Here is a 25,736-nt window from a genome sequence, read left to right on the forward strand (position 1 = left end):
TTTGTAAGCATTATCCAAACAGTGACTTCAGTTAAGGTGGATCGAGGCCGTCTGAGGCTGACAGAAAAAGCCCAAAACTCAAAGTTCCATGAGCCCTTGGGAGTTTGTTGCAGTCGATGTGCCCGCCTCCAAAGACCACACCCAATCAGATGCCAAGGTTTATTAATTTTCCATTTAGTATGTGGAAGAGAGCAGGGGAGAAGGGGGAGATGGAGAGAAAAAAAGGGGGGCGGGAGACTCCATCCCGTCCAGGTCAGAGGTCAGTGTCAAGATGTCTGTCCGGTCTTGGTCAACGCAGAACCACCGCTTTAGTATTGAACATATTCAGATTGAAGGGACTGCAAGAGACGGAGAGGGGAGACAGAGAGAATCACAGTGGATTATAACACTGCCTCTGGCTCTGAAGCAAATGGAAAAGCAAACTGCTGCATCTAATTGTTTTCAAAGTGTTGACGGCTGAAAAAAAACATGAAGGGTGAAGGTTTTTATCTAACAAGCCTGCATGAAATATTCTATTAATAACAGGTTACACTTGAACGGTTGGTTACAAAGAAAAGCCATTAAAATAGACAATCATTTAAATGCCTTTTCCTGGACTAATGAATAGATTTATGGTGGACAAGACCGACAGGGTGTGTATGTGTGTGTGGGCAGGAGTAGGCAGCTGCGAGGTAGAGAGAAGGAATTAGCAGGACTGACAAAACAGATGGGGGTGAGAGGCATTGTGCAAGAAGAAGGGAGCGAGGGAGAGAAGGACATGGGATTCTGATAGGGTATGGAAATTCTGATAAAGGAACAACTCCACTTACTGGCAAAACAAGGAGACGAGAGGAGAACAGAGACATTCGTACCAGACAGTCATCCAATATTCCCCATTCTCAACCACCCCCTCTGCAATGGTGTAAAGTACTTAAGAAAAAATACTTTCAAATACTACTTAAGTCGTTTTTGGGGTATCTGTACTTAACTATTTATATTTTTGACAACACTTACTTCACTACATTCCTAAAGAAAATTTTGCACTTTTTACATACATTTGCCCTGACACCCAAAAGTACCGGTTACATTTTGAATGCTTAGCAGGACAGGAAAATGGTCCAATTCACACATTTATCAAGAGAACATCCCTGGTCATCCCTACTGCCTCTGATCTGGTCATTCCTACTGCCATCCCTACTGCACCTGGCTATCTGTACACTTAAAAAAATAACATGAAAATGGTACCGTCTGAAATTATTTATACTTTTACTTTTGATACTCAAGTATATTTTAGCAATTACATTTACTTCTGACACATTCGGAAAGTATTCAGACCCCTTGACTTTTCCCCCATTTTGTTACGTTATAGCCTTATTCTAAAATGGATTCCATTGTTTATTTTTTCTCTTCTCATCTACACACAATACCCCATAATGACAAAGCAAAAACATGTGTTTAGACATTTTTGCAAATTTATAAAAAATTAAACGGAAATATCACATTTACATAAGTATTCAGACCCTTTACTCAGTACTTTGTTGAAGCATCTTTGGCAGCGATTACAGCCTCGAGTCTTCTTGGGTATGACGCTACAAGCTTGGCACACCTGTATTTGGGGAGTTTCTCCCATTCTTCTCAGCAGATCCTGTTGGAAGGTGAACCTTTGCCCCAGTCTGAGGTCCTGAGCGCTCTGGAGCAGGTTTTCATCAAGGATCTCTCTGTACTTTACTCCGTTCATCTTTCCCTTGATCCTGACTAGTCTCCCAGTCCCTGCCGATGAAAAACATCCCCACAGCATGCTGCCACCACCATGCTTCACCGTAGGGATGGTGCCAGGTTTCCTCCACTCGTGACGCTTGGCATTCAGGCCAAATAGTTCAATCTTGGTTTCATCATGGTCAGAGTTCTTTAGGTGCTTTTCGGTGAACTCCAAGCGAGCTGTCATGTGTCTTTTACTGAGGAGTGGCTTCCGTCTGGCCACTCTACCATAAAGGCCACTCTACAATAAAGCTGTAACATAACCAAATGTGGAAAAAGTCAAGGGGTCTGAATACTTTCCGAATGCACAGTACTTAAGTATATTTTAAATCCAAATACTTTGACTCAAGTAGTATTTAACTGTGTGACTTTCAGTTTTACTCGAGTCATTTTCTATTAAGGCATATTTACTTTTACTCAAGTATGACAATTAGGTACTTTTTCCTCTTATTCATAGCGCAATCAAGTTTCTGGCACAAGTGTGGGAAGTTACGGGAACTAGCCTCAAATGTAAGGCCCTCGTGGTCAGGGCCTATGAAAGGCCTCCATGAGTTCACGGTCAAGGAAGAGGAGGATTACTGGGCTCGCCTCTCAGGAAATTAGTGAGCTCTAAAGTATGACTGAGCAGATGAAATCATTATAATAGGAGAGAGGAGATAGTTTTGGTCCAGTGCCAGACTAACAACTGCTTTTAGAAAGGGAGGTTAGAATTTCCTCTGGGTTGAAGGAAGACAGAGTCCGAGGGAGATGCTTCCTTCTGAGGGATGGATGGAAGAATGCGCTTTACTCCAATAATAGCCTCCACAAGTGGATAACAAACATTAGGAACACTTTCTCTTTCCATGACATAGACTGACCAGGTGAACGCTATGATCCCTTATTGATGTCACCCGTTAAATCCACTTCAAATCAGTGTAGATGAAGGTGAGGAGACAGGTTAAAGAAGGATTTTTAAACCTGGAGACAATTCACACATGGATCGTGGATTGTGCCATTGAGAGGGTGAATGGGCAACACAGAAGACTTAAGTGCCTTTGAACAGGGTATGGTAGTAGGTGCCAGGCACACCAGTTTGTGTCAAGAACTGCAACAAGAATCAAGAATGGTCCAACACCCAAAGGACATCCAGCCAACTTGACACAACTGTGGGAAGCATTGGGGCCAGCATCCCTGTGGAACGCTTTCGAGGGGGGACACATGTGGGCTGTTGAGAAAAAAATAACGAAAAAACGTTTGGCCACACTAAGCTTGCAGTCACACAGATCCACAACGTAATTGCGCTACCCTTGCATCTATCGAACAGCAGCATGCGTTAGAAGTTAGTGTCATGTTTAAAGTGTTGTTCGATGTCTCAGTTATTCGATTTCCTTATGTTAAAGCCAGAAACCTGAAGGAACCACATTGACATCCAGCCAATCACCAAACCAGGAGGAACCACATTGACATCCAGCCAATCACCCAATCAGAAGGAACCAGCCAATCACCCAACCAGAAGGAACTAGCCAATCACCCAACCAGGAGGAATCAGATGACTGTGGCCCCTGCCACAGCCAATGAGGCCACAGTGTCCAATAACCCTTTGTTTACGCAGAATCCACCTAGTTAGTAGTTAAAGCGCATTTCCAGTTTAGGGTTTGTACTGTTGCGGAGCTTTATAATTTTTAATTGATATGTGATGCAAGAATCCACTCAATAGGTGAATAAGATAAAGGGATACTTCGGGATTTTGACAATGATGCCCTTTATATACACTGCTAAAATAAATAAAGGGAACACTTAAACAACACATCCTAGATCTGAATGAATGAAATAATCTTATTAAATACTTTTTTCTTTACCATAGTTGAATGTGCTGACAACAAAATCACACAAAAATTATCAATGGAAATCAAATTTATCAACCCATGGAGGTCTGGATTTGGAGTCACACTCAAAATTAAAGTGGAAAACCACACTACAGGCTGATCCAACTTTGATGTAATGTCCTTAAAATAAGTCAAAATGAGGCTCAGTAGTGTGTGTGGCCTCCACGTGCCTGTATGACCTCCCTACAACGCCTGGGCATGCTCCTGATGAGGTGGCGGATGGTCTCCTGAGGGATCTCCTCCCAGACCTGAACTAAAGCATCTGCCAACTCCTGGACAGTCTGTGGTGCAACGTGGCGTTGGTGGATGGAGCGAGACATGATGTCCCAGATGTGCTCAATTGGATTCAGGTCTGGGGAACGGGCGGGCGAGTCCATAGCATCAATGCCTTCCTCTTGCAGGAACTGCTGACACACTCCAGCCACATGAGGTCTAGCATTGTCTTGCATTAGGAGGAACCCAGGGCCAACCGCACCAGCATATGGTCTCACAAGGGGTCTGAGGATCTCATCTCGGTACCTAATGGCAGTCAGGCTACCTCTGGCGAGCACATGGAGGGCTGTGCGGCCCCCCAAAGAAATGTCACCCCATGACTGACCCACCGCCAAACCGGTCATGCTGGAGGATGTTGCAGGCAGCAGAATGTTCTCCACGGCGTCACCAGACTCTGTCACGTCTGTCACATGTGCTCAGTGTGAACCTGCTTTCATCTGTGAAGAGCACAGGGCGCCAGTGGCGAATTTGCCAATCTTGGTGTTCTCTGGCAAATGCCAAACGTCCTGCACGGTGTTGGGCTCTAAGCACAACCCCCACCTGTGGACGCCGGGCCCTCATACCACCCTCATGGAGTCTGTTTCTGACCGTTTGAGCAGACACATGCACATTTGTGGCCTGCTGGAGGTCATTTTGCAGGGCTCTGGCAGTGCTCCTCCTGCTCCTCCTTGCACAAAGGCGGAGGTAGCGGTCCTGCTGCTGGGTTGTTGCCCTCCTACGGCCTCCTCCACATCTCCTGATGTACTGGCCTGTCTCCTGGTGGCGCCTCCAAGCTCTGGACACTACGCTGACAGACACAGCAAACCTTCTTGCCACAGCTCGCATTGATGTGCCATCCTGGATGAGCTGCACTACCTGAGCCACTTGTGTGGGTTGTAGACTCCATCTCATGCTACCACTAGAGTGAAAGCACCGCCAGCATTCAAAAGTGACCAAAACATCAGCCAGGATGCATAGGAACTCTGTAGCTCTGTAGCTCTGTAGCTCTGTAGCTCTGTAGCTCAGCTGGTAGAGCACGGCGCTTGTTATGCCAAGGTAGTGGGTTCGATCTCCGGGACCACCCATACACAAAAAAAAAAAATTTATGCACGCATGACTGTAAGTCGCTTTGGATAAAAGCGTCTGCTAAATGGCATATTATTTATTATTTTATTATTTAAGTGGTCTGTGGTCACCACCTGCATCAGTGTTGCTTCCTAAGTGGACAGTTTGATTTCACAGAAGTGTGATTGACTTGGAGTTACATTGTGTTGTTTAAGTGTTCCCTTTATTTTTTGAGCAGTGTACTTCCCCAGAGTCAGATTAACTAATGTATACCATTCTTATGTCTCTGTGTCCAGTATTAAGAAAGTTAGAGGTTGTTTTTCAAGCCAATGCTAACTAGCTTGCGCTAACGCTAGTTAGCGATTGCGCTAGCGCTATTTAGCAACTTCCTTCAAACTGCAGGCAGAGACATACAATTTCTATTCACAAGTTCTGGGGAAGTAGATAAAGGGCCTCATTGCCAAAATCCTGAAGTATCCCTTTAACAGGGTAGGAAAGAACAGCGAATCAGCAAAATGTCTCCCCACCAACACACAATGGAAGAGGCACTTCATCGTTCATAACACTAATTAGGGTTCTGCCCAAATGTGCCAGTACGTGTTTTCAACTCTAGATGGGTAGCTGGTGTGAAATGGCCTTATAGCCATAGTTGGTGTGTATCAAGTAGGCATTTAGAGTGGAACTAGGCCATCGCAGGTCCTGTTCCAGCACCATGAAGACAACAGACGAGGAATAGAGTTCAGTGGAGCCACCAGAGAGTTAGACACACAGACAGTGGAGAAGCTACAGCAGCAGCAGGAATAGGACGACTGGCTACGATCATAAAAAGACAACATCCACAGAAAAAGGGAGGAAACTCATGTTTGACGGAGAAGTGCAAAGAGGAAACACAAGAGGTCAAAAAAGGGTCACAGTGGAAATACCAAAAAGATGCTGCTGTTGGAGTTTTGTTTTTGTTTTTTCAGGTGGTGCGCACACACACTTACGGGGATTGATCGGCTGAGGTAGCGGCCAGAGTGTCCGCTCAGGCCGGAGTAACCCCCTTGTTGGGATCTGTAGGGGCCATACTCAGGCCCGGGCGCCAGCCTGCCTGCAGCGTGGTGTGGGGCCCCCGTGAGTCCACCGTGGCTAAAGAGCCCGGCGGGGGAGGAATTATAACGATTGTTGTTGACCTCGTGGTGGTGGTGGTAATTGGCGCCACGCGTGCCGTTAGCCACATAGCCGGGACTGGGAGCCGTCCAGCCCAATGGCGTGATGACGATGGACGAGGGAGGAGCGGAGGAGGGTGATGAAGGGGGAGCGTAAGGCGGCTTCCTATTGTCCTCGCTGCCGTTGGCTGCATACAGGTTGCCTAAGGAGCTGGCTAGCCTGGAGTTGATGGAGGAGCTGAGGTGTGGGGGGGGGTGGAGGGAGGGGGTGGACAAATATATGGAGGGAAAGGTAGCAGGAGTGGGAGAGGGAAAATGTAAATACACAGGACACGCCCCAAACACACACAATGACAAGGGGATAGCCACTGCCTTCGCTTTCACAGGCTAAGCAGAGGGCACCTGCCTTTGGGTACATTGGATCTGATAGGAGATTGATTAACACACAACCGATTTATACAATCGGCTAACAGTCGAATAGTGGATTGACTCAGATCGTAATAGTGGATTGATCCAGACATAGAAAATCTATATTGTCAATGTGCAGTCTGATACACTAATATGGGTAGTCAGGCCCCTGTAAATCGCACACCGTCAGCACTTCAGGCATTTTGCCAGATTCACCGGGGGGGAATCTGGAGTTCTCATTGCCATAACTACCTACCTACACATTCACAGTTATATCATTCAGTAGAATAGAAAAAGAAACATTCACAAATCCTGCACAGAGCAAAGTAGGTCTGTACTCCTCAAGAGGAGAGGTTGATGTTGCATATTTTCTCGGTTGTGTGTGTGTGTGTGTGTGTGTGTGTGTGTGTGTGTGTGTGTGTGTGTGTGTCTGCCTGTGCCTGTCTCTAGCACAGCAAAATACAGGGGATTTAGATTCGGCCTGTCGGGAAAGCGCACGGCCTGCAGCACATCAATTCTCTATGTGAATCGGTCTAGTGAGCCGCACCACACACACTTGTTCCCTGTTCTGCCCTGCGTATCCTTCCACTGGTTCTCAGGGCATTGGGTAGTCACAGACAGGCAGAAACACAACCAGGGGAAAGGCAAGAAAGATATGACAGGAAAGAGTGAGAAAGAGGGGGAGAGAGAAAGGTTGGAGAATAAACCAATCTACAGGAGGCAAGAGAAAGGGTAAGTGGATAATTGGAGGGATGGGAGGCTACGCAGCATGAAATGGGAAGAAAGAAAGAAAGAAAGAAAGAAGTGTTTAGATAAAAAAAGAGGAGTAAAAGGTAAGAAGTGTCCGGGGAGGGATGCGCAGGGCGGAGGGCGCAGGCTCACCTCTTGAGGTTGGACGCCGAGGAGGAGGAGCTGCGGCTGATTCTCTTGGCGGCGGCGGAAGCAGAAGATGATGGGACTTTGGAGGACTTGATGGGGGAAATGGTGCCCTGAGTGCCCACTCCGAGGTTCATCCTGCTGGGAGAGAGAAAGAGGGAGAAAGATTATCTGGATGTACATATTGTGAGGTGGAGTAACAAACGGAACAGCCGTTAACAGAAGTATCAACTTTAGCCAACATACACAAGTTTCTTCTACAAAACATCATCCTGTCAGGAACACCAATTGGTTAGTGTGCACCCCTTAAAGACATGAATGACCTACAGTACAAATCCCATTGTTAGAAACAAAGGTATAGGCAAGACTTGAATGATGACGACCAGTGAACGATGTATCCAGTAACACCAGACAACGTTACAGAACAGTATCTGAATGACTATTTATTAGGTAAGGCTCTTCAAAAGCACCATAGTTGAATCTTTGATACTCTAGTATAATAGAAATGTGAATGGAGTGGGAATGAATGAGGGAGAGCGATAATAGGAGAAAGAAAAGAGGTGGTTCTGGTACGAGGCATCACTCCCAGCTCCTTCATTAAAGCTGTGAACTATCCGTCTGTACTGGGCTGAAGGACCATCTTCTTTCAGGAGAGAACTACAACTAGAGGAGATGTGCTAGCCTGAGTAGCCTCGGCCTTTCAGCGACACACACCTTTGAGTAGGTGAAAGGAAGAGGGCTAAAGGAGTGGGAGGAGAGAGCTGTCTAAGAGCACTCGTCGCTCGCCCCTCTTTGAGGAACATTTATTAAAGGCCGTACTCTAGCACAAGAGAGGGAGTTCAATTTCCATCCCCTCTTTTCACACTCCAAGCCGCCTCTCCTCCTCTCTGTAGCCTAGTTCTAGCTTGAATTGCACTGAATTGAATGAAATATAGGCAGGCATGGTAGCATGTGGGAGGGACATTGTGTGTGCAGAGACGTGTGTTGAGACTTGAGAGAGATGTGTTAATGCCACTTATATTGAAGAGACTGTGTGAATTGTGTGATAGCAAGGATACACCCCTGCCACCTCTGGCTCTTTGTGCGAGTAAAAATTGGGCAAACAGACAAACAGCATAGCCAACACTATTGTAAAGGTACCTAAAAGGTTGGGACGGTGACCTGGTGTGCATTTTCATCTCTTCAAGTCTGAAAAAGAAAGAGGGAGACAAAGATGAAGAAGAGTTCACACGTCCTTAGAGAACTGGGAAAGTAGCGTTTAAGTCACTCTGGAAAAACCTAAAACGAAAGCTTAAAAATGACTTCCTAGAGGAAAACCAAATCAAGTCTTTTTCAACAGAAACACCAGCGTGAAACCACGCCATTATCCTGAAAATCCTTCCCTGCCTGGCAGTGCCTGTGTTATTTCAGCTTGATAACTATGGAAACCAGAGCCTCGAATCAGATCACATAATTTTTACCTGTGGGTTATAACCTAAAATATACATTACTTTCCATAGTGCAGAAGACTGAGTTTATCAAGCATGGCAAGCTATACTGCTAAGGGAGGATCTCAAAAGGTGCCAACTAATAAGGCGGGAGGATCTTAAAGGGGAAGTTTGGGGTATCCATGGTAGTTCTTACCTTAGGGCTCCCGTTGTGGCCGAACTGGGCTGGCGCCGGCCCTTTAAGGCACGCAGTTTATCTCCTTGGGTCATGCAGAGCCCATTCTCTTCAATGTAGTCGTTCTGTGGAGAAGAGAGAACACATGAACCCATAAGATGATGTGCCTAAGCATGTACAGTAGATCACAATAAAACAAAGGAAAACCTAGCCGTGTTTTGTGTATAAGAAGAACAGCTGTCTACGGAAAAAGCTCTCCCACCCCTATAGTATGTCTAGTGCTGGTTTGATAAATACATTAGGCACAATATACTGCAGGTACGAAATAATACACCCTAGACGTCTCAGATTGTCTCCAGTTATGTGATTAATGGATGGAAATAATTTGGCCCTGGGATAAGAGTACAACATCGGCAGCCTTTCTGTCCTCATAGCCCCCTGAACTTACGGAGAATAACCACCTATGCACAGACGCGCACGTGAACACACACTACAGGGCGAGTGAGTCAGCCTCCACAAGCAAGAGTAGATGATACTTAGTCATCACCATCTATTTGTAAGTCGCTCTGGATAAGAGCGTCTGCTAAATGATGTAAATGTAAATGTAATGCTACTGCTCCAAACACTGCATCGCTATTGACAAGAGAATACATAGAACACAAGTGTACCTGAACATTCTAGAAGGAACACTAGAATGGTTTTACATAAAAAGTGGGGGAATAGCTGTAGCCTCAGATGTTTCACATCGTGTTCATTAGGCACCAAACAGAAAATAACAGATTAAAACAAGGTAGAAAAATGTCTTAATTTCCATCGTGAACCCAGGGTTGTATTCATTAAGGCGAAACAAGTGCTTCTTATTGGACAAGTTCAGATATTCCCTCCCTGTTTCAGTCTGTTTTATTCCGTTTTGTGCCTAATGAACAGGACCCCAGGGAGGGTTGTGGGTGGCGCTGACCTCTTGGAGGTGGTCGGTGCTGTGGGACCTGAGGATGCCAGCAGGGCTGGTGGTGATGGTGGTGTGGGTGGGGCTGAGGGTGAGGTCGTCCATGCTGGAGATGAGGCGAGACACTCCCCTCGGCTGCTTCTGCTGCGAACGCTGCACGTCTCCTTGCATCCACATGGCTGCCTGCCTCCTGACAGACACAGATAGGAGAGAGCGATAAGCGGGAGAGGGAAAAGGAGAGAAATATAGAAAGATGGAGGACAGAAAGATGGACAGGTGTGGGGAAGTGGGGAGGGAGAGAGAAAGAGGGGAGAGAGGTTGCATTAGGACATACTCGCCTACCGTGTGACCTTAAGTCTATAAGACCATGTCACTTGTGGCCTGGCCAGAGAGAGACCAATACAGACCAGCTTGTCCATTCCATTCCATTCAATTGTCCTGGGGTGGAAACTATGCCAAAAGACATGACTACAACTGCTGTTGAAGGGCTGAATGGAGGGGGGGGGGGGGGGGGAGCAGATTTGACCAAGAATTTACCCCATTTAATCTTTACCCCTTTGTTCACCCAGAACATGGAGAACAGCTCCGGAGAGATTAGGACCAACAACAAGCTGTGGACAACCAGGACAGGAGTCTGTTCAGCTTCACAGATGACTGATGGACTGGGAACATGACCTGAGCACTGTGTTAAAACACACACTCTTCCCACAAAACGGAAAAGCTTTCGTATGTCCTTGCATTTCCCGTTAGACTCTCCCCCATGGAGGAGTATGTTCTCCCCTTCACAACACAAACACACGAGTGCCAGACTTCCTGCTTTAGTCAGCAAGTTGAAAAAGAGTGGTCAGCCCACAGATTGTGATGAACTGGTATGAAGATTATAGAAGACTTAAGAAAAATAAGATTATAAATTCTCCCCTGCCAAAATCTACAGCAATGCAGAACTTTTCAGCATTTTATCAGGCCATAGCCTGAAGCACAAACGTTTCAGTGGCTCTGAAGATTTCCATGCCCCCCCCAAAAAAAATTATCACCCTGAGCTCTGAATGAACAAGACAAATTGCCAATCAAGGCCACAAAGACTATATCAAGACAGTTGCTTGCTTGAGAAACTGTGGCTTCTAACAATTGCTCTTCCAAAGGCTTATAATGTAAATGAATGACAAGTAGCTAGAGGAAACTGATATAGGACCTCTCAACCTCTCTTTCGTAACGTCTGAGATCCCCAGAGATTGGAAAGCTGCCGCGGTCATCCCCCTCTTCAAAGGGGGTGACACTCTAGATCCAAACTGTTACAGACCTATATCCATCCTGCCCTGCCTTTCAAAAGTTTTTGAAAGCCAAGTTAACAAACAGATCACCGACCATTTCGAATCCCACCGTACCTTCTCCGCTATGCAATCCGGTTTCCGAGCTGGTCATGGGTGCACTTCAGCCACGCTCAAGGTCCTAAACGATATTATAACCGTGATCGATAATAGACAGTACTGTACAGCCGTCTTCATCGACCTGGCCAAGGCTTTCGACTGTCAACCACCGCATTCTTATTGGCAGACTAAATAGCCTTGGTTTCTCAAATGACTGCCTCGCCTGGTTTACCAACTACTTCTCAGATAGAGTTCAATGTGTCAAATCGGAGTGCCTGTTGTCTGGACCTATGGCAGTCTCTATGGGGGTGCCACAGGGTTCAATTTTTGGGCCGACTCTTTTCTCTGTGTATATCAATGATGTCGCTCTTGCTGCTGGTGACTCTCAGATCCACCTCTACACAGATGACACCATTTTGTATACATCTGGCCCTTCATTGGACACTGTGTTAACAAACCTCCAAACAAGCTTCAATGCCATACAACACTCCTTCAGTAGCCTCCAACTGCTCTTAAACACTAGTAAAACTAAATGCATGCTCTTCAATCGAACGCTGCTGGCACCCGCCCACCCGACTAGAATCACTACTCTCGTCGGGTCTGACCTAGAGTATGTGGACAACTACAAATACCTAGGTGTCTGGTTAGACTGTAAACTCTCCTTCCAGACTCTCATTAAGAATCTCCAATCCAAAGTTAAATCTAGAATCGGTTTCCTATTTCACAACAAAGCCTCCTTCACTCATGCTGCCAAACATGCCCTCGTAAAACTGACTATCCTACCGATCCTTGACTTCGGCGATGTCATTTACAAAATAGCCTCCAACACTACTCAGCAAATTGGATGTAGTCTATCACAGTGCCATCCGTTTTGTCTCCAAAGCCCCATATACTACCCACCACTGTGACCTGTACGCTCTTGTTGGCTGGTCCTCACTACATATTCGTCGCCAAACCCACTGGCTCCAGGCCATCTATAAATCACTGCTAGGCAAATCCCCGCCTTATCTTAGCTCATTGGTCACCATAGCAACACCCACCCGTAGTATGCGCTCCAGCAGGTATATCTCACTGGTCATCCCCAAAGCCAACACCTCCTTTGGCCGCCATTCCTTCCAGTTCTCTGCTGCCAATGACTGGAACGAACTGCAAAAATCTCTGAAGCTGGAGACTCTTATCTCCCTCACTAACTTTAAGCATCAGTTGTCAGAGCACCTTACCGATCACTGCACCTGTACACAGCCCATCTGAAATTAGCCCGCCCATCTACCTCATCCCTATATTGTTATTTATTTTGCTCATTTGCACCCCAGTATCTCTATTTGCACATCATCTCTTGCACATCTATCATTCCAGTGTTAATACTAATTGTAATTATTTTGCACTATAGCCTATTTATTGCCTTACCTCCATAACTTGCTACATTTGCACACACTGTATATATATTTTCTGTTGTATTTTTGACTTTATGTTTTGTTTTACCCCACATGTAACTCTTGTGTTGTTTTTATCGCACTGCTTTGCTTTATCTTGGCCAGGTCGCAGCTGTAAATGAGAACTTGTTCTCAACTGGCTTACCTGGTTAAATAAAGGTGACATTAAAAATAAAATGTAAAAAAAATTTTTTTTAAGGAATACTTACTCCTCCAGGAAGTGCTGCTGAGGGCCGATGACGGAGCCTGGTCGGCAGATCCTGATCCAGGCGATGGTCTCTGCTGCTGTAAAGCGGTAGTGCTTCATCAGGTAACAGCCTATGAGGGTGCCTGTACGCCCAAGGCCAGCTGATTGATATATATATATATATATATATATATATATATAGAGAGAGAGAGAGATAGAGAGAGAGGGATATATATAGAGAGAGATAGAGAGGGATATATATATAGAGAGAACAAAAGGGAAAGAAAGATGATTTAATGTTTCATAAATAAGGAATTGACCCAAACCTGAATGTGACTGGATAAAAATGCCCTTATAATGTCATAAGATTTGTTATAGAAATAACACTTTTAGGAACATAGGCTTCACCACATAAGACAGTATCACTGCAGTACTCGAGCATAATGGTAAGACTGGTAACTAATATGCCTGACAAGGGGCATACATTGAACAACACTGCCCCATAATGTAACAACACTGCCCCCTAATGTAAGACCTGCAGACCTGCTTTCGGTGGCAAAGAATACAAAAACATAGCCTACAGTTGAGCGTTGCATTACTGATTAACTTAGCTCCGCCAACATTTCAATGAAGAGTGAACTCTTTAAAATCCCTCTTAACAAACAGAAAATACTCAAGGTGCGTCTGATTTAGCTTGCCAGGCACACAGTGGAAACAATGGAATAGTCCAAAAAGTGCAGACCCCATATGCCAGGCAAGCCAAATCAAGCACACCTCAGGTATATCAGATATTTGAAATATCTCAACATATACTGCAGTGTGTGTGTGTGTGTGTGTGTGTGCATGTCTCACCCTTGCAGTGGACGGCCACGGCTCCGTCGGTGCTCTCGCAGATGTGCAGGAAGCGGCGGGTGATGACGTCGCTTGGCGTGCTGCCGTCCACGAAGAACAGGTCGTAGTGGTCGAAGCCGGCGTCCGTGAAGCGCTGGGCATCGTAGATCTTCTTGTTGAGCCGCACCACCGAGGTAACGTTGTGCTGTCGGAAGTAGGGGAAGTACGCTTCTGGAGCGTGAAGAGGGTAGCCTGGTTTAGAGGGGGGAAGAGGAGATTCAGGACAGTTAATTAGTGTAAAACCTAGGTAAGGAAAACTGATTCTAGACATGCTGTTGAAGACAGAAAGTAACCAGAGCCTTGTTAAGCACAGAGCTATCTTCTTTGGTTTGTCGTCAAACGTATTACTACGCCAATGGCGCCATCTGCTGTTACAGAGGAGAACAGCCGAGGGAGAACAGGTGCATAGGGAAAGTCTACCTGAATCTAAACCCGAATCCAAACCCGAACCTTGCCAAGGTTCATTGGTCGAGACAACACTATTCATTTACACTGGAAGAGCTGTTGCTTCTTAAAGGAAAAGGGTCCATAAAAGGTCACGGCTGAATCCAAATCTCATCTCACCATTTTCTATTTTACTTTTGGGATGGGGTCCACTGAAGGCCAGAAATTTCCCGGGCACGATCCAGTTGAAGTCTCCGTTTTCCACTCGCTATAACAGAGAGAGAGATTAGAAGAGGACTCAACATATCCAACAGGGACCCAGAAGAAATGGGATATGGACATTCTGACTGAAAATTCTACTTCAACACTAAATGCTTTATTCAGACTTTTCAGGCTAGCCAGTTAGTAGCCATCTTCTGTAACAACCTAAACTGATGGCTCCCACTAGCCTGGTCCCAGATCTGTTTGTGCCGCCTTGCCAACTCCTACGGTCATTGTCAATCCATGGCACAAACAGCTCTGGGACCAGGCTGCCACATCAACATTATAAAAATAAAAAAAATTGTGACTACGTGCCATACACTTTAGTAGACAATATTATGTCCGTTTTTGCAGAGTCCGGTCAAATTAAACTGATGTCGCTCACACAAGACTTTCTCATGAAACTAAAATGGCACGTCAGCTCATCAGTCAAGCACAGCGTTGCGTAACATCTTCGAGTGGGATTGTGAATATTGCAGGGGTGCTGCCGTTTGCCTTTACAGATGCTCTGCCGTTCAAACTGATGGGTGGACGCTTATTATTGGAGCAGGTCCAAGGTCACCGTGACGACGTGTCTTCATTACCTCGTAGTGCTCGTATTCGTCCACGTCAAACGTCTCAAAGTCAAAGAATCCATGCTGCAGGGCCTGAAGAGGTGAGAAAAGAACAGACCAGAGACAGTTTAATGCGTGTGTGTCTCAATTAATTCATGACCAAGCAAAACTAAAGTGACCCAGGCAGCCCTAGAACTAGGTTCACCTCAAGCCTGCGGTCCACTGGAAAGCCTGACGCACTAAAGCCTTTGCAGCGTCATGATGACCGATTACAATCTGCAACGCTCATAACAGATACTGTTATAGCTGAGGTCGGCAAAGTGACCAACGCAGTCATTATCAGCTGCATCAAACTAAGCCATGTTGATGATAATGTGGGCTTACAAGGATAGGAATAATGAAGGCACCGTAACACAAGAGGGCATTACTGGCATGACGAAGTGACGTGTTCGCTAGGTACAAGGCTAAATTACTAAGGATAAATCATGTGGGCACTTTAACCGCACACTCAAATATAGTGTTGGTGAGGATAGACGCATAGTGAACAGTCAGCAACCAACCAAAGCCATGAGGGTAGAGAACATGTAACCACCATGCTCCTTCCCAGTATTCTACCCCACACCCCTGTGTCTCTGTCTAAGGTCTGTGACATTTGTGACAGAGGTGTCAAATAGGCAGGGTCAGATTAAGCGTGTGAAGACGGTACTACACTGTACCAGCCATATGCTGTAGAACTATCATTGGTAAGCATTAGGAGGTCGTGATTCACAGCATTGTACAATGAAGTTTCAATTATTTAGTGAATTTTATAGTTCTGCTGAGCCAATCGTTTGCTTTGCTTCTCCGAGGCAGCGAGCCAAAGGGCTATTCAACTCCAGTCCTGGTAATGTCCCGGAAGTGTTGACTGGTTTCTTTATCCACCAGAAATCAATTATCAACTGGTATAATCGATCTGCCACAGAGGTCATACTTCTGGTTTCCCCATGTCTGGATCAGTCACAGATTCTAAAGCCAGAATGATAGCCCAAAACTATTTTACTTCAACAAAGGTCAGATAGATGGGAGAGATCTGGTCTTTACTGTCCAGGCCTTTACTCTTAAATCAAAACCAGTTAAACAAATTATCGCATTTCGTGTCAACAGTTGAGTCTTAAAGAAACCACCCGGTCGAGCTCTCCAGCCTGTGGATGAACAGTAACCAGTAAATCAAACTAACATGGCTACTGTCAAACAAACCTCCACGCCCCTCACATAACGCATACAATAATAAGATGCTGTCCATGTAGAGTATATTGTGTGGACTATGCACTCTTTCAAGGATACGTTTAGGGTCTCTCCTTGGCTTAGAAATGTATCCTTCTTAATGTAAAATCACTTTACACTAACAGAAATCTATGGAAAAGCAGAGAGTGGGAGACCACTTTTTGAGACAGGGAGTGGACAAAGATGCACACAAACATTGTACATGTGAGCGTGCACTGCGCTGACAGCCTCTTTCCATCCCCTCTTCTCTCTGTCAGGTCTGTAGTGTTGAGAACTGTCGGAGCTGCTCTCTCCCCCAGGTCTGTGTTACGCAACGGTTCTCAGTTCTCCTGAGCAGCAGGTTTAATAGACAATTAACCCCTCTGCCAGCGAGGGTTAACCATGGTGAAAAATGCCTATTTTTCTGTACCACGCTTAGGTTTATAAAGAAGGAAATCCCTTTGAACCGTTTACACTGTGGTGCCCACCCGACCCACCTGTCTGTGTGTGTACATACCTACAGTGCATTCGGAAAGTATTCAGACCCCTTGACTTTTCCACATTTTGTTACGTTACAACCTTATTCTAAAATTGATTAAATTGTTTTTTCCCCCTCAATCTACACACAATACCCCATAATGACAAAGCAAAAGCAGGTTTTTATAAATGTTTGCAAATGTAAAAAATAAAATAAAATGGAAATATCACATTTACATACAGTGAGGGAAAAAAGTATTTGATCCCCTGCTGATTTTGTACATTTGCCCACTGACAAAGAAATGATCAGTCTATAATTTTAATGGTAGGTTTATTTGAACAGTGAGAGACAGAATAACAACAAAAAAATCCAGAATAACGCATGTCAAAAATGTTATAAATTGATTTGCATTTTAATGAGGGAAATAAGTATTTGACCCCTCTGCAAAACATGACTTAGTACTTGGTGGCAAAACCCTTGTTGGCAATCACAGAGGTCAGATGTTTCTTGTAGTTGCACACATCTCTGGAGGGATTTTGTCCCACTCCTCTTTGCAGATCTTCTCTGACGTTTGGCAACTCGAACCTTCAGCTCCCTCCACAGATTTTCTATGGGATTAAGGCTGGAGACGCCAGCACCTTAATGTGCTTCTTCTTGAGCCACTCCTTTGTTGCCTTGGCCGTGTGTTTTGGGTCATTGTCATGCTGGAATACCCATCCACGACCCATTTTCAATGCCCTGGCTGAGGGAAGGAGGTTCTCACCCAAGATTTGACGGTACATGGCCCCATCCATCATCCCTTTGATGCGGTGAAGTTGTCCTGTCCCCTTAGCAGAAAAACACCCCCAAAGCATAATGTTTCCACCGCCATGTTTGACGGTGGGGATGGTGTTCTTGGGGTCATAGGCAGCATTCCTCCTCCCCAAACACGGAGAGTTGAGTTGATGCCAAAGAGCTCCATTTTGGTCTCATCTGACCACAACACTTTCACCCAGTTCTCCTCTGAATCATTCAGATGTTCATTGGCAAACTTCAGACGGGCATGTATATGTGCTTTCTTGAGCAGGGGGACCTTGCAGGCGCTGCAGGATTTCAGTCCTTCACGGCGTAGTGTGTTACCAATTGTTTTCTTGGTGACTATGGTTCCAGCTGCCTTGAGATCATTGACAAGATCCTCCCGTGTAGTTCTGGGCTGATTCCTCACTGTTCTCATGATCATTGCAACTCCACGAGGTGAGATCTTGCATGGAACCCCAAGCCGAGGGAGATTGACAGTTCTTTTGAGTTTCTTCCATTTGCGAATAATCACACCAACTGTTGTCACCTTCTCACCAAGCTGCTTGGCGATGGTCTTGTAGCCCATTCCAGCCTTGTGTAGGTCTACAATCTTGTCCCTGACATCCTTGGAGAGCTCTTTGGTCTTGGCCATGGTGGAGAGTTTGGAATCTGATTGATTGATTGCTTCTGTGGACAGGTGTCTTTTATACAGGTAACAAGCAGAGATTAGGAGCACTCCCTTTCAAAGTGTGCGCCTAATCTCAGCTCGTTACCTGTATAAAAGACACCTGGGAGCCAGAACTCTTTCTGATTGAGAGGGGGTCAAATACTTATTTCCCTCATTAAAATGGAAATCAATTTCTAACATTTTTGACATGCGTTTTTCTGGATTTTGTTGTTTTTATTCTGTCTCTCTCTGTTCAAATAAACCTACCATTAAAATTATAGACTGATAATTTCTTTGTCAGTGGGCAAACGTACAAAATCAGCAGGGGATCAAATACTTTTTTCCCCTCACTGTAAGTATTCAGACCCTTTACTCAGTACTTTGTTGAAGCACCTTTGGCAGCGATTACAGCCTCGAGTCTTCTTGGGTATGACGCTACAAGCTTGGCACACCTGTATTTGGGGAGTTTCTCCCATTCTTCTCTGCAGATCCTCTCAAGCTCTGTCAGGTTGGATGGGGAGCGTCGCTGCACAGCTATTTTCAGAGATCGGGTTCAAGTCTGGGCTCTGGCTGGGCTACTCAAGGACATGTCCCGAAGCCACTCCTGCGTTGTCTTGGCTGTGTGCTTAGGGTCGATGTCCTATTTGAAGGTGAACCTTTGCCCCCAGTCCGAGGTCCTGAGCGCTCTGGAGCAGGTTTTCATCAAGGATCTCTCTGTACTTTGCTCCGTTTATCTTTTCCTCGATCCTGACTAGTCTCCCAGTCCCTGCCTCTGAAAAACATCCCCACAGCATGATGCTACCACCACCATGCTTCACCGTAGGGATGGTGCCAGGTTTCCTCCAGACTTGACACTTGGCATTCAGGCCAAAGAGTTCAATCTTGATTAGAGAACCTTGTTCCTCATGGACTGAGAGTCCTTTAGGTGCCTTTTGGCAGACTCCAAGCGGCCTGTCATGTGCTTTTTACTGAGGAGTGGCTTCAGTCTGGCAACTATACCATAAAGGCCTGATTGTTGGAGTGCTGCAGAGATGGTTGTCCTTCTGGAAGGTTCTCCCATCTCCACAGAGGAACTCTGGAGCTCTGTCAGAGTGACCATCGAGTTCTTCATCACATCCCTGACCAAGGCCCTTCTCCCCCAATTGCTCAGTTTGGCAGCCAGCCAGCTCTAGGAAGAGTCTTAGTGGTTCCAAACTTTTCCATTTAAGAATGATGGAGGCCACTGTGTTCTTGGGGACCTTCAATGCTGCAGACATTTTTTGGTACCCTTCCCCAGATTTGTGCCTCTACACAATCCTGTCTCGGAGCTCTACGGACAATTCCTTCGACCTCATGGCTTGCTTTTTGCTTTGACATGCACTTTCAACTGTGGGACCTTATATAGACAGGTGTGTGCCTTTCCAAACCATGTCCAATCAATTGAATTTACCACAGGTGGACTCCAATCAAGTTGTAGAAACGTCAAGGATGATCAATGGAAACAGGATGCACCTGAGCTCAATTTCGAGTCTCATACCAAAGGGTCTGAATACTTATGTAAATAAGGTATCTGTTGTTTTTGTTTTTATACATTTGCAAAAATTAATAAAATCCTGCTTTCACTTTGTCATTATGGGGTATTGTGTGTAGATTGATGAGGAAAACATTTAAATGTAATACATTTTAGAATAAGGCTGTAACATAATAAAATGTGGAAAAAGTCAAGGGGTCTGAATACTTTCCGAATGCACTGTATGTACCTTAGTGTGTGCATACGTGCCCTGGGCACATGTCACATAAGCGTGTGTGTCAAGTAATTAATTCATTAGCACAGTGACATGCTAACGGGGTCACTGGTTCCCTCTATTAGAGCAGAGCAGACAGCCAAACAGTGAATCATGGAACAGATAACAGTGATTAGAACAGAAACAGCCTGTAATTAAACACCATACTGAGACTCACTCACTTAGTAGCATTACAGGGCCATAAAGAGATGGGGAAATGGCTGCTTAACACTAAAAAGGCCAAGGGGACAATTTTGACCCAATATGAATTTACAATGTAAATATCTCTGCCATTTTTAAAGTCATGCCCCCCTCTGTCCTTTACTTTTCCTAAATAAGTATATTTAACACACGTATGTTGTTAGAATTTTGAATGTGTTAAGCAGTTAAGAGGACAAAAGGTTACTTTTTCAAATCCTCCTACAGAGAGTCACATGCAGGCAAGACGTTTTGATTTCTATATAGTATCAGAAAGAGCCGATTCGGAGGTTTCCAAAACACTTACCATTGCCAAATAAATGTATTTTTTCTAAATAATATTTTCCAAGCATAACCACTGTTCCATGCGCTCCACGTGTGAGCACGCGGCAACAGATATACTACAGTAACAAACTAGCCTAATAGAAATGCTATTGTGTTCTTTTAAATAATAATTTTTTTGTATTCTGTTAACCAAGACCTCCATAAATGCAACCAAAGTCTTATTTTTCTGATAGCATATATGGAATGTATTTATTAGACTGTTAGAATGTTGAGTCAAAATGACTCCTTATTTGCCTGAAGGGAGGTCCAAAGAGGTCAGGTTTTTCTAGTGTTCAAGCACCAGCAATACAGCAACAGCGGAAGTAGGCAAGTTGTTCTGAGGGCTATATACCAGCCTATACCAGAATTGGTGTCAATTTTATGACAATTCAGGAAGTGAATTTAAATTACCCCAAATCCTCATTGCAAATATATGGGACTGGAGTCTCAAATCTCCCAAAGGTTTCAATACTGCCACATACTAACTTGTTGTTATTCCCTGCCTCTCACAATGGGTAGGGGAATTCCCTGGGTTTTTGGGGAGTGACGTAGTGTGTGTGTGTGTGTGTGTGTGTGCTAGGGCCTTTTGTGGAAGGTGACGGAAAATACTGGAATGTGCCAAGGAATCGCAGACATTCCTATCTGATGGCTGTCTGACAAGTCTTTCCGGAATGACATGGCCGCGCGGACGGAGAGACACACTGCTGGCACAAGTCCCCAGCTAAGACACTGTGTGGGTGATGTAACCTAAAGAGTGGTTATTGTGTGTTTGCCTTTGTCCCAGTCCCTGCTGTGCCCCACCTGCTGTGCCACGTGAGACTGTGCTACCTTCCTACCGCTCACCTACAGGGTAACGTAACTGTCCCCCCTACAGAGACAAACTAGAACACCCCCCTTCATCCCCCATAGACTGCACAACATAAGGATCCCGCTGCCGGACTACAGAACTCTGCCCTCAGTCTGGGATTGCTGTCTAAATGCTAGGTCAGGATGCTACAGCGAGACAGACAACTGCTAACATGTAAACCTTACCGGCCACGTTGAACGCGCAAGCATTGCAAAATAAATGTACACATACAGTGGGGGAAAAAAGTATTTAGTCAGCCACCAATTGTGCAAGTTCTCCCACTTAAAAAGATGAGAGAGGCCTGTAATTTTCATCATAGGTACACGTCAACTATGACAGACAAATTGAGGGGAAAAAATCCAGAATATCACATTGTAGGATTTTTTATGAATTTATTTGCAAATTATGGTGGGAAATAAGTATTTGGTCACCTACAAACAAGCAAGATTTCTGGCTCTCACAGACCTGTAACTTCTTCTTTAAGAGGCTCCTCTGTCCTCGACTCGTTACCTGTATTAATGGCACCTGTTTGAACTTATCAGTATAAAAGACACCTGTCCACAACCTCAAAAAGTCACACTCCAAACTCCACTATGGCCAAGACCAAAGAGCTGTCAAAGGACACCAGACACAAAATTGTAGACCTGCACCAGGCTGGGAAGACTGAATCTGCAATAGGTAAGCAGCTTGGTTTGAAGAAATCAACTGTGGGAGCAATTATTAGGAAATGGAAGACATACAAGACCACTGATAATCTCCCTCGATCTGGGGCTCCACGCAAGATCTCACCCCGTGGGGTCAAAATGATCACAAGAACGGTGAGCAAAAATCCCAGAACCACACGGGGGGACCTAGTGAATGAATGCAGAGAGCTGGGACCAAAGTAACAAAGCCTACCATCAGTAACACAATACGCCGCCAGGGACTCAAATCCTGCAGTGCACACGTGTCCCCCTGCTTAAGCCAGTACATGTCCAGGCCCGTCTGAAGTTTGCTAGAGTGCATTTGGATGATCCAGAAGAGGATTGGGAGAATGTCATATGGTCAGATGAAACCAAAATAGAACTTTTTGGTAAAAACTCAACTCGTCATGTTTGGAGGACAAAGAATGCTGAGTTGCATCCAAAGAACACCATACCTACTGTGAAGCATGGGGGTGGAAACATCATGCTTTGGGGCTGTTTTTCTGCAAAGGGACCAGGACGACTGATCCGTGTAAAGGAAAGAATGAATGGGGCCATGTATCGTGAGATTTTGAGTGAAAACCTCCTTCCATCAGCAAGGGCATTGAAGATGAAACGTGGCTGGGTCTTTCAGCATGACAATGATCCCAAACACACCGCCCGGGCAACGAAGGAGTGGCTTCGTAAGAAGCATTTCAAGGTCCTGGAGTGGCCTAGCCAGTCTCCAGATCTCAACCCCATAGAAAATCTTTGGAAGGAGTTGAAAGTCCGTGTTGCCCAGCGACAGCCCCAAAACATCACTGCTCTAGAGGAGATCTGCATGGAGGAATGGGCCAAAATACCAGCAACAGTGTGTGAAAACCTTGTGAAGACTTACAGAAAATGTTTGACCTGTGTCATTGCCAACAAAGGGTATATAACAAAGTATTGAGAAACTTTTGTTATTGACCAAATACTTATTTTCCACCATAATTTGCAAATAAATTCATAACAAATCCTACAATGTGATTTTCTGGATTTTTTTTTCTCATTTTGTCTGTCATAGTTGACGTGTACCTATGATGAAAATTACAGGCCTCTCTCATATTTTTAAGTGGGAGAACTTGCACAATTGGTGGCTGACTAAATACTTTTTTTCCCCACTGTACGTGTTATTCAATAATTTCACCCACGCGTGAACGAGCATCTGTGTAGCCAAGCGCTAAAATAGAACTTGGTTCTATTTGAGACGCGCCACAAGTCCCCTCCTTATTGGATATCAGGAAGATATAAACCCACTTGTACGCTTGAAAGACAAACGAGGAGAGATTAATTATTAGATAACTAAAAACTAACTAGCTTTCCCTTTTTACCTGTGGATTAATCGTCGGAGTAGAGAAACACGACTTCGTATGACAACAGAGCAGTTTTTTGGGGCATTTTTTTTTTTTACCCTGTCACATTGCCAGTCATCTTCACCAATGAAGTTAAAATGAGTCCAGATTTTCTCAGTTGGGCTGTGAGTACCATTTAGTAACCAACTGCCAAATTACTGGTAATTGCACAGAAACTACACATGGAAACGTTTAACAAAGTTCAGCAGTGTAAGAGTATTTACATTTAGGTCACCAGAGTAGTTAGAGTAACTTAAGGCCAGCATCATGTGCAAAGTGTTGGCTTGGCCTTGGATATAAGAAAGTCTGTAGAATGGTGATCAAGAGGTGGGAAAGAGGGAGCAGCAGGAAAGCAATCATGATATGCTACACAAAAGATTGCTTTCTATTTAACGTCACGATTTACTGTGAATTCACCAAACCATAAATACAAAAAAACTCACCTTCCGGATTCCTTGTAAGCAGTCAAGAATAGTCAGGTTGTATGTGCAATTGCCAAATGAGGCGTCTCTGAAAATCAAAAGAGATGAAGGAGTGAGACATTCATTGAAAGGTGAGCGAGTTATAAAGTGTTGCAGTCATACCACATCGGAGAGATTGGAAAGACAATATGCTGGAGCCCAAACATGGGAACTATACTGAACGAAAATATAAAACGCAACATGTAAAGTGTTTGTCCCATTTTTCATGAGCTGAAATAAAAGATCCCAGAAATGTTCCATACCCTCAAAGTTGATTTATCTCAAATTTTGTTCACAAATTTGTTTATATCCCTGTTAGTGAGCATTTATCCTTTGCCAAGATAATCCATCCACTTGACAGGTGTGGCTTATCAAGAAGCTGATTAAACAGATCATTACACAGGTGCACCTTGTGCTGGGGACAAAAAAAGGGGGGGGGGGGGGGGGGGGCAAGTTCCCAAGTTGCATGTTGTGTTTATATATTTGTTCAGTATATACAGTACCAATCAAAAGTTTGGACACACCTACTCATTCAAGGGTTTTTCATAATTTTTTTACTATTTTCCGCATTGTAGAATAATAGTGAAGACATCAAAACTATGAAATAACACATATGGAATCATGTAGTAACCCATTAAAGTGTTAAACAAATCAAAATATATTTGAGATTCTTCAAAGTAGCCACCCATTGCCTTGATGACAGCTTTGCACACTCTTGGCATTCTCTCAACCAGCTTCATGATGTAGTCACCTGGAATGCATTTCAATTAACAGGTGTGACTTCTTAAAAGTTAATTTGTGGAATTTATTTACTTCTTAATGCGTTTGAGCCAATCAGTTGTATTGTGACAAGGTAGGGGTGGTATACAGAAGATGTATATATTTGGTAAAAGACCAAGTCCATATTATGGCAAGAACAGCTCAAATAAGCAAAGACAAATTACAGTCCATCATTACTTTAAGACATGAAGGTCAGTCAATACGGAAAATGTCAAGAACTTTGAAAGTTTCTTCAAGTGCAGACGCAAAAACCATCAACCACTATGATAAAACTGGCTCTCAGGAGGACGGCCACAGGAAAGGAAGACCCAGAGTTACCTCTGCTGCAGAGGATAAGTTCATTAGAGTTACCAGCCTCAGAAATTGCAGCCCAAATAAATGATTCACAGAGTTCAAGTCACAGACACACGGTCGAATTGCTGCAAAGAAACTCTACTAAAGAACACCAATAAGAAGAAGAGACCTGCTTGGGCCAAGAAACACGAGCAATGGACATTAGACCGGTGGAAATGTGTCCTATGGTCTGGATTTTTGGTTCCAACCGCCATGTCTTTGTGAGACGCGGTATGGGTGAACGGATGATCTCTGCATGTGTAGTTCCCACCGTAAAGCATAGAGGAGGTGGTGTTATGGTGTGGGGGTGCTTTGCTGGTGACACTGTCTGTGATTGATTTAGAATTCAAGGCACACTTAACCTTTGACTGGTACTGTATAAGTAGTTAAGCTACGGAGACGAGGTGCTCTTTGAATAGGGGTAGGTTATATATAGCTATGGTTACCCTCCATGTACTCACTCCTATCAAAACACAACAAACATCCTCATTGCACACACATACACACAAATCAGAAACCCCTAGTCCCTATCCGAGCCTAGAATCCAAACGTCTCATCTTTGTGGGACACGGGCACCAAGAGGAATGCTCCAATTGAACAAGTCCTTGAGCCAGGACAAGTGATGTCACCATCCACCTCTCAGGTGACACTGAGAGTGACCTCAGAGACAATTGGGGTACTAGATGCCAGCGACAAAGGAGAACAAAAAATATTCAGTTTGGAAAGAACGCTTGAAACAGGGCAACGGGGAGATAGATGTACACTACCGCTCAAAAGTTTGGGGTCACTTAGAAATGTCCTTGTTTTCGAAAGAAATTAATTTTTTTTGTTCAT

The 25,736-nt window shown here is 44.6% G+C and overlaps 1 protein-coding gene across 2 annotated transcripts in view; it reads right to left on the reverse strand.

Annotated features, from left to right (window-relative positions):
• Positions 1-145: 145 nt before the first annotated feature.
• LOC311131629 (dual specificity protein phosphatase CDC14AB-like) overlaps positions 146-25,736 on the reverse strand; it is a 50,140-nt gene continuing 24,549 nt past the window's right edge. The window contains exons 6-16 of one of the 2 annotated variants that reach the window (XM_084164709.1): positions 23,772-23,838; positions 15,007-15,069; positions 14,342-14,429; positions 13,739-13,969; positions 12,909-13,047; positions 9,912-10,089; positions 8,975-9,078; positions 8,492-8,539; positions 7,358-7,492; positions 5,906-6,305; positions 146-338 (exon numbers count right to left, since the gene is read on the reverse strand). In XM_084164709.1, coding sequence (XP_084020835.1) covers positions 309-338; positions 5,906-6,305; positions 7,358-7,492; positions 8,492-8,539; positions 8,975-9,078; positions 9,912-10,089; positions 12,909-13,047; positions 13,739-13,969; positions 14,342-14,429; positions 15,007-15,069; positions 23,772-23,838 — 1,483 coding nt within the window. In that variant the 3' untranslated portion in view covers positions 146-308. The remainder of the gene's footprint in view (positions 339-5,905; positions 6,306-7,357; positions 7,493-8,491; positions 8,540-8,974; positions 9,079-9,911; positions 10,090-12,908; positions 13,048-13,738; positions 13,970-14,341; positions 14,430-15,006; positions 15,070-23,771; positions 23,839-25,736) is intronic. The other variant, XM_084164710.1, reaches the window with a different exon arrangement.

Source organism: Coregonus lavaretus, assembly GCF_964263955.1.
Source record: "Coregonus lavaretus genome assembly, chromosome: 6".
NCBI classification, from domain to species: Eukaryota; Metazoa; Chordata; class Actinopteri; order Salmoniformes; family Salmonidae; genus Coregonus; species Coregonus lavaretus.